We start from the raw sequence: 9658 nt of genomic DNA on the forward strand, positions 1-9658 counted from the left end.
TAGATGAGTAAATGACATAAAAATCCACTTCCGGACCCACTTGGTGTGTGCTTGGGCTGAACAATGAAGCATTTTCGTGTAGAGACTCCTCTTGGAGTTAAACGCCAGCTTTGGTGCCAGTTTGGGCGTTTAACTCCCATTCTTGTGCCAGTTCCGGCGTTTAACACTGGGAATTCTGAGGGTGACTTTGAAAGCCGGTTTGGGCCATCAAATCTTGGGCAAAGTATGGACTATCATATATTTCTGGAAAGCCCAGGATGTCTACTTTCCAACGCCATTGAGAGCGCGCCAATTGGGCTTCTGTAGCTCCATAAAATCCACTTCGAGTGCAGGGAGGTCAGAATCCAACAACATCTGCAGTCCTTTTTAGTCTCTGAATCAGATTTTTGCTCAGGACCCTCAATTTCAGTCAGAAAATACCTGAAATCACAGAAAAACACACAAACTCGTAGTAAAGTCCAGAAAAGTGAATTTTAACTAAAAACTAATAAAAATATACTAAAAACTAACTAGATCATACTAAAAACATACTAAAAACAATGCCAAAAAGCGTACAAATTATCCGCTCATCAGGCGTGTTGTTGTAAACACTAAACCAAGAGGTCGAATTGAAATCAATCATGTACATGTAGAGGAGGATGAGGAAGAGAATGATGTAGCTTATCAAGCGGATGAGAGCAATCCTTCTAGGATTTCTGACACCGAGCCTCCTATTAGTCTTAAGTCTCCATTTGGAGAGGACCGCATTGTTGAATTGTCCATCGGCTCTAGTTCTGGGGCTAATAAAAATGATGATGATGATGTTGCAGACTTTGATGATATTGATTTTTAATAGGGTAATCATTTTCAGCTTGTATTGTTTTAGCTTATATTGTTCTTTACATATATTGTTCTTAATTTGTATGTCTTAGTTGTCATGTAACTTAATCATTAACTTAGATATTGTTGTTGAGAAGAAGATCAAGATATTTTAAAGAATGTGATGAAAAAAAGAAATGGCATACGTAAAAGCATAACTCTGTCCCACACTCATTAAGCTGACATGTCTAAAGCACCACTGGAATTTTTTTCTTGTCCCTTTTCTGAAATTTAGAAAGCTTCATATTCTTTCTTATTGTTTTTAATCTCTTTCTTACAGTTTGGTTTGAAGATTAAATCTCTCTCTTTATTGCAGTGATAGTAGTGAAGGAAATTCATTGGGAAGGTAAAAGGGTAGCAGTGCACGAATGAGGTGAGCCCCTTCTCTTCTGCATCCTTTACTCACTACCCCAGTTATTAATCCTCTTCCTAATCTTAATTACTCTAATCCCAGTTATTTCTGACTTATGATATCTTATCAAAATGATTCTCTTTTTTGTATCCTTGTATAGGAATGCCATGTGAATTGCTGAAAATTGATTCTCTTTTTTGTTTGCTTGATTTCTGTACCCATCCATCTGCTCTGCACCCTCTCTAAAAAAGTGTATCTATGCTCTACACCCTCTCTATGCTTAATATACCCTCTCTATGCTTAATATTTTTACTTATATTCTGTAGATAGTAACAATAATAATAAGAAATTAAGAAAGCATGTGAAGCTAGCCAGGGATGCATATGTAATTGGTAACTAAGTGCAATTATATATAACAGCTAAGAGTGCCATATTAGCACATTTGAATTGTACGTGTCAATAGCAAATAATGTTCATCACCGAATAGGAGATGGGACCTAATAATATAAATTAGCTAGAGTGTATAGCTTACTGAACTAGATGGAAAAGGTAGAATATAAATTAATGACTGTTGGATTGTAGTTGAAACTGGATTAGTTAATTTTAATTAGAAATCTTTGGTACGACTGTAATAATAAGAGATCTTTTGTTATGTGCCTGTATTTAGCTCAAATGGTCAATGTCCAACAAAATTTAATAGTTAAAGTTAAAGATTATATGTGCATGAAGTATATTATGGTTATATTTTGTTTTCTTCTCAGAACAGAATCAGATGAAAGTTTATCTTGCTGTCAATTGTATTCTATCAACCTTTTGAGTTTTGTGCATAATAGTCTTTTAATATATATGTAGGTCATGGCTCATCGGGTCAAGGGTAAAGGTGTCAAGGGTCATAGAAGTTCTCACACCACTACCACAGCCACTATTTCAACCACCTCCACCTCTTCTAGGACTTCGGTTGTGCCAGATTTTCAGTCAGGATCACTTAGCCAGCAACCGTATTTGATGGTACCTAATCCAGGCTACACGGGTCTTCCTCCACCAAGTTGGCCTACTCCAGGATGTATGGGTCCCCCTCCTCCACCCCCTCCTCCAATTTCGATTCCTCCTCTGCTTCGCAATTCCAGTCTATTAGTTGATTCAGAGACACCTGGAAGTTCTAGTACATCTCCTCCATCAGAGACTGCATCGGTTCCTAATATTGTCACAAAAGAAAGATTGGTTCCTGATGGAAAAACAAGGTAAAATTTGGATCTCTCCATAATTAAAATAGCAGCTTCTAGTGGATTTCCCATATTGCATTACCTATTTCTCTTATTACTCTTCTACACAATTTTTACATACTGCATTACCTATTCCTCTTATTACTCTTTCAGCAAGCAATACTAATTACTCTTCTTCTTTTACTACTCCTAATCTAAATGTGTTTACTACTATATTTTAATTTCAAATTAAAGTGCTAATGACTTAAAACTATTTTTTTAGTTTCCTAACTTGTCAATTCTTTATGAAATTATCAGTTGGTTACCTTTCCCTCCTGGTTCTCAGAAGATTACAGAGATCATCAAGAAACAATATGATAAACCGTACAAAAAGTTTGGAGATGTCCCTCTTCCGACAAAGAAGCTTTGGTTTAAGGAGTGGAAGGTAAAAGTGTTGGACTGAATAAAATTATTTTGGATTGAATATTGTTCATGTGATTTGAATCTTATAAGTAGCAACTTGATGAGTATGTGCAGAGCCACTTTCTTATTGATGATGATGATGATGATGAGTTTTTCTGGAGGGCTTTCAAGTATAGGACAAGTAAGCGATTTAGCCAAATGATGTCAGATATCCGTGAGGGTGTGGATACAACCCACGAATGGCTAATTCCTGCTTACAAAAAGGTGTTGGAAAGGTATTGGAAAACAGATGAGAAATAGAAAAATATAAGGAAAAAACAAGAGAGAATCGAGCGTCACTCTTAGGTGGTTCTGTCCATTGCGGTGGTTCTATTCCATTGAGCTCAACTATAGAGAGGATGGTAACATAATTTAAGTGGCTTTAGATCTTATTTAATAGACATCTATTTATGTAAAATTTTTCTTATTTTGTATTTTATGTGGAACAGAAGAAGCATTTGGGCCGTACACCAACCCATGAGGAGGTCTTCAAAGAAACCCACACACTTAAAAGTGACAAGTCTAAATGGGTGGACAAGCGCTCTCAAGACACTCATGTGAGTTATAGTACAAATACTCCTCCTATGTCAAAATTATTAACTAATTTCTAGCTGTCTGGCATTAACATTACTGTATTTAGTGGTCCTAACTATGTTCAACATTATTATTATTATTATTAAGCTTCGTGCTTTGTGATTTTATAGTTGGTTTCTTTTCTTCCAAGTTTCTGTAGTCTAAGCCCTTTGACACATCTCCTTATATAGGGTCTATTCAATTATTCACAATTTGATTCCATAGACCAACTTAAGAGATAATACAGTTCACCAACATTAATCTTGTGTAAAAAGCATGTGAAGCATGCATTATTCTCTTGGAATATGGTAAGCTTGTCCCATCTCTGCCTAACATGTGAAACTTTTGTATCAAATTATTCAAAGTGAAATAGTTTTTCAAACTCTGAAGTTTATTATCTGGCATGTCCCCATTCCTCATCACCTAATGTGTATATAATATAATCCATGCTTCTTCAGAGATTGTCTCAAAATCATGAGGTTGGAACTGTGCAACATGGATTAAATTACTCATCTTTGCAAAGTTAAGATCCACATTTTGTGATATGAAGAATGGTTTAATATGTGACAGATAAGCTTGTTGAGAATAAGAAAACATACTGATGAGCAGATTAGTAGCAGTAGAGTAATTTTTAAGTGTGTCCACGAATAACATGTAGTGTTCATGTCTCCCCTTCCTATTATCAAAATCTCCTTCATCATGTAGTATTAATCTTGTTTTTGCTTTTAGCATATCATAAAGAATGTTGATACTAATATTTAGCTCAATATTCTTGGGACTATTAAACTGTTCTTGCTGTTTGTTATATAGGATCATGGATGTTTGTGAAGATTTCTTGTGAAAATTCAGCCTCATTTTTACTTGTGACTATTATTGGAGTTTTCTATTGTTTGAATTTAAATATATACAATTTGATTAGAAAAGTTTTGTGCAAAATCTAAAAGTTTTCTATTAAGTAATATGCATGGCTATTTGTCTTAATAATAATAATATAATTGATATAATCATTGTGCAACAGGAGAAGTTTATAAAAAAGTTGGCAGAAGTTCAGGCTTAACATGCCGAGGCTCAAGCACAAGGAATGGAGCTACAACCAATTGATGAAGACTTGATTTGGGAGGAAGTGTGTGGTGGAAAAAAGAAGAATCGAGTTTACGGAAAAGGGTCATTCTTTTCTAGCTCTATCAAGTCTGGAACCACTTCTGCCAATTCTATATCTGGAAGAGCACCAAGAAATCAAAATTTTGTTCCTGATTTGCAAGAACAGATTCATAATCTCAATGAAGAGCTTTTTCAGTGTGTTACTCAACAAATAGATGAGCGTATTAGTAAGTTGTTAGATACACGCTTGGCTCCTTTGGAAAAGACTCAAAAGAAATTAGAAAAGTTGGAACGGGCAATTGGAAAGGCCAAGAAGGAAAAGCTGAAACAGAAGAGATGGAATGAGGCTTATGTTAGCTATTATGAGAAGGTTAGAGCGTCAAGTAGTTCTAGTGCAGTTCCACTACCACCGCCACCGCCACCACCCTCAATGTCTTCGGATGAGGGCTATGATGATGAGGATGAAGATGACACTTAAGACTATAGCTAATAGTTTTAGTATGGTTGAACAATATACTAGGAATTATAGTTGATGATTAATACATTTTGTTTATTGACTTGCTTGTTTATAATACTTTTCTTTTAGTTTGATAATACGATGAATTTGTTTATGTTTTGAAATATTATAAATATTCAAATATAAATTAGATAAAAATTTGTATTAAATTTATATTTATTTTGTATGAAAATAAGTTTATTTTGTAATTAGAAAAAGTAAAAAAAGATTCTATTTTACCTTACAAACAGATTTACAGACGGATTTTCTGTCTGTAATCATGATTTTCCAAAGTTTAAATTACAGACAGAAAATCTGTCAGAAAATCCATCTGTAATTACAGACAAAAAATCCATCTGAAAATCCGTCTGTAATTACAGACGGAAAATCCGTCTGAAAATCCGCCTGTAATTACAGACAAAAAATCCGTCTGAAAATCTATCTGTAATTACAGACGGAAAATCCGTCTGTAAGTTTGTCGCCTTCAGGAAATGGAGGGAGAATTTACAGAGGGAAATCCGTCGGTAAATCGTAAAAATCCGTCGGTAATTTTCCGACAGAAAAAAAATTCCGTCGGTAAATAATTTCCGACGGAACTTTTACAGAAGGACAAAATCCGTCGATAATTTCATCGGTAACCAAAAATCCATTTGTAATAAAGACTAAATCTGTCTGTAAATCTGTCTGTATTTATCCATTTTTTAGTTCTGCATGTTCATAATAAAAACTGTGACTTTACCATGACTCATAATTTTCCATTACAGTTAAGTAGCCTTATTTTTTTAATTCAATCAAATGCTTTCCTTAATAAGAACGAGCAAGACTTTTGAATGGGTAAGCTACTAAATGAAAATATTTTCTTATATAGCAATACATAATATGCTTTTACTTTATTGAATGTCTATTTTTCTATATTTTTTATTTTTTATAATACCTATTAAACTAAATCATGATTTTTTTATGAATTGGGATCGTAGATAACTAGAAAAATACAAATTGAGAAGTAGCAATTGAAAATGAAATGAGTAACGAAATTAATAAAAATTGTCGGAATGCAAAATTTTATTAAATTTAATGAATTAAACGTGCTTATTAATATAGTAATGTAACGTGATTTTGCTGATAAATGAAATCAACTGTCGCGGCTCCCACCCGAATAATAATAGAGTACTAGCAACAGCAATTAACAGTATTTGACGGGAAGAAATTGGGAACACTACTAGCGCAATTCTACCCTAAAAAGTATTAGTAAGTCCTAATTAAGGGTGCACAAAATTGATGTTTGGTCGACCCACATTCTTTTTCTCTTACTACTCTCTTGGTAGATTCCCTGGATACACAAACGAAACAAGGAAGAAGAGTAAATAATAGTAGTAGTAAAGCTAATATAATATAACTAAGATCTTATATAAAAAGTAAATATCTATTGGTTGAGGGCATAGTAGAGTCAGAGTCAGATTTGCATTTGGAATGAACAATGGGCCAAGTTGATGTCTGTCTATGGGGGCCAATGTTGTTCCCATGGTGCCTTAAGGTATGTGGCTCCTCTATACATCCACTCATCCATTTTGTGGCTGTAAAACTCATCGAAGCCCTCTCCACACAGTGCACATCGACTCTGATCCTCTTCTACAGGAACGCCTAACTCTTCCTCATATTTCATTTCCTCTGTATCCTCGGGAGGCAATGACCCTGGAATCGATTCCTTTTCCGAAGCCTCTGCACCACTTAGCCACATGCTCCCACTTGCAAACCACTTTTGAGACCCCTTCTGTTTCCGGCTTTTCGACATTCGGTTCCTAGTCACGTGCCAATCCATATATTTACTGTGCTCATCTTGCCTTTTGAATCGGAGACCACAACTCATGCATTGTCTAGGAAGATCACCGTATAAGGCACTGATTACACCTTCATGACGAACCTTCAAGATATCTGGATCGAACTCTGTCCTAATGGAATCCTAAAAAACGAGTTCATTTAAATAAATATCTCAAATCAACAAACTAGAAAGGGAGGAAAACTAATGAAAGTATAGTTACCAGTCCAGTGGGTGGATTGGTGGGAGGATTAGTTACCGAGATCACATCGTGGTTCACTAGTGAACTAATCAAATTAAGATATGCAGGTGGTGGTTGACTTGTTACTGAAGCATTGGCATGGGGATGAGACATCATTTGTGATGGAGCAGTTGGGAGGCTTGGATGTAAAGGTGGCAAGGTTCCCTCATGTAAATGTAAACTTTGGCCCTGCATATCAGGTAATGGATTTGAGATGGGCGTACTTATTGAGGCACCATGTCCTTGCAAAGAGCTCCCATGATTAATTTGTGTTGAAGATGGAACTTTAGGTGGAAGAAACTGTAGTTGAGGTGCTTGTCCATGATTTTGCATGTTAGAGGAAATTGGTCCAGATTGATTAGGCAACTGGTCATGTATAAACAAAGTTCTATTGGGACCATGACCCACATTGGTGTTATTATTAACGTTTATTGGTTCAAACAGACTCCTAGGATGTTTCTGCAATGGAAATGATGGATTCAAGCCGGAAGGACAAGTAGCATGAGAATTGACAGCAGGGAGAGCATCCCCCATATTAAAGGGGTACTGTGAAGAATTAGATAGATCATTAGATAACTTTCTTTTCTTGGAGAATCTAACACTTGATTGCATAGAACTGCTGTTTGTATTACAGTCTACTAATCCTGGATTCATATCTTTCCAATCAAACTCCTCTTCTTCAGTGTCCTGCCATGATGCCAATGGAAACTTGCTCCCTAAACCATTTCTGCCAGGCTGCTCCACCAACAAAAGCTTAGTACTAGGAATTTCATGGCTTTTGTCACAACCATATGCCTCAATAAGAGCTCTTGGACTTTGGCGTTGTTGTTCATCATTTGAGATTATAAGTCTTGGAAGTTTGAAATATGTTCCAACCATCACTAGAAAATCTCTTTTGATGCCATTCATTCAACCCTCCTTCTCTTGTATTACCTACAGTTTTTGTTGAATCCAACTTATCACCACCAACCTGTGAGCATGAAAACCAACACACTGTCAGAATGTAGCTTATCTGTCTGCACGATTTCTCTTTCTATTAACAGGTATAAACAGACACCTTTCTATATATAAACATATTTCACACAAAAGCTTACATTATCCATAATTGAACTAGAGTGTTCCATCTGCTGCAAGGATTGTGGTTTAATAACATGTGCCCCAAGAATCAGTCCACGAAAATCATATAGCCCAAGGTGATTAGCAAATGATTGTTGATTATTAACTGCTAGTGAAGATTGCAATTGAGCTTCAATATTGCTTAGGACAGAGGGAGGGAAGATCTTTGACCAGGTACCAAAGAGACATTGCAGAGCAGAATGCAGATTAGGCTGGACCTGCCTGTATGCCTCACAGTAAATCTTGACACACAATAGAATTGAAATAAAAATGAAATATAAGTAGAAATAACCATACTCTAATTGACCTACTTGAGGTAGACGTAAAGAGAAGTGTTTAACATATTCTTGGCCAAAATTCTTCACAATACTGTCCAGAAGATAGGGAGAAGGAAGTTTTTTATCAGCAGGCACCTAACAGTAAACAACCGAGATTTAAATAATATTATAGCTTAGCTTTACTAATTTTCTACTACACAAATATCAGCAAAAATGCTTGACAAAATATCATCATTATTTGCTAAATTAGAACTCAGAAGCAAAAGTAACATTTAAAAAGTTATTCTTTACAAACAATTCTCATCATGCCTTTTTTTATGTGGCAGTAGAAAAAGTGATCTCTGAAACTCAATCTTAACAAAGGGTTGAGACTTTATTGACAAGATAAACCTTAAAACTTAACACATGTTCTTCAAATTTCGTTCCATTTCAGTCAAGACCTGAAATGCGTTGTTTTATTCTTGGGTCTTAAGATCAATTTGGTCCTTTCTACAGGATTCATGTGCCAATTGCTAGTTATCCAGGAAGTTATGTTATCCTAAAATTCTTTGTTCTTAGTTGAATAATAATAATAATTAATGATTTAGAATCCATTCTCTCTCGCGGTAAACTCTCGCTCAAATAAATCAAAGACAATAATAGATGGAACGACGAAGCCCATTGGAATTGGAAGTAATGACTTTTTCTCGTATTCGCAATCAAATAAGACCGTAAAGCAAATAAAAAATAAAATATAAAATAGGATTGGGAAAGAAAAATAAAACTTAAATGATGATTTATGGATAACTGCCAAAATTGAAACAACGCCCGTAGAGGGACAACTGGTGCACGAAATTGCAATCACACTTTTGCAACTCCGCACAACTAACCAGCAAGTGCACTGGGTCGTCCAAGTAATACCTTGCGTGAGCAAGGGTCGATCCCACGGAGATTGTCGGCTTGAAGCAAGCTATGGTTATCTTGTAAATCTTAGTCAGGATATCAGAAATTATCAGGATTGATTGTGAAAGACAAAAGAACATGAAATGATTACTTGTTTTGCAGTAATGGAGAATAGGTTGGGGTTTTGGAGATGCTCCATCTTCTGAATCTCTGCTTTCCTACTGTCTTCTTCTTCAGACACGCAAGGCTCCTTCCATGGCAAGCTGTATGTAGGGTTTCAC

At 35.6% G+C, this 9658-nt stretch overlaps 1 protein-coding gene and 1 pseudogene across 1 annotated transcript; one reads left to right on the forward strand and one right to left on the reverse strand.

Annotated features, from left to right (window-relative positions):
- Nucleotides 1–2965: 2965 nt before the first annotated feature.
- LOC107488586 (uncharacterized) lies at nucleotides 2966–5064 on the forward strand. Its single transcript, XM_021142403.2, has 3 exons — nucleotides 2966–3236; nucleotides 3324–3431; nucleotides 4466–5064. The coding sequence occupies exon 3, from the start codon at nucleotides 4529–4531 to the stop codon at nucleotides 5024–5026; it is 498 nt and encodes a 165-aa protein (XP_020998062.2). The 5' UTR covers nucleotides 2966–3236; nucleotides 3324–3431; nucleotides 4466–4528; the 3' UTR covers nucleotides 5027–5064.
- Nucleotides 5065–6448: 1384 nt separating this feature from the next.
- Nucleotides 6449–9658, reverse strand: part of LOC107488587 (polyadenylation and cleavage factor homolog 4-like) — a 16041-nt pseudogene continuing 12831 nt past the window's right edge.

The sequence above is a fragment of the Arachis duranensis genome, chromosome 5 (genome assembly GCF_000817695.3).
Source record: "Arachis duranensis cultivar V14167 chromosome 5, aradu.V14167.gnm2.J7QH, whole genome shotgun sequence".
Classification (NCBI taxonomy): domain Eukaryota; kingdom Viridiplantae; phylum Streptophyta; class Magnoliopsida; order Fabales; family Fabaceae; genus Arachis; species Arachis duranensis.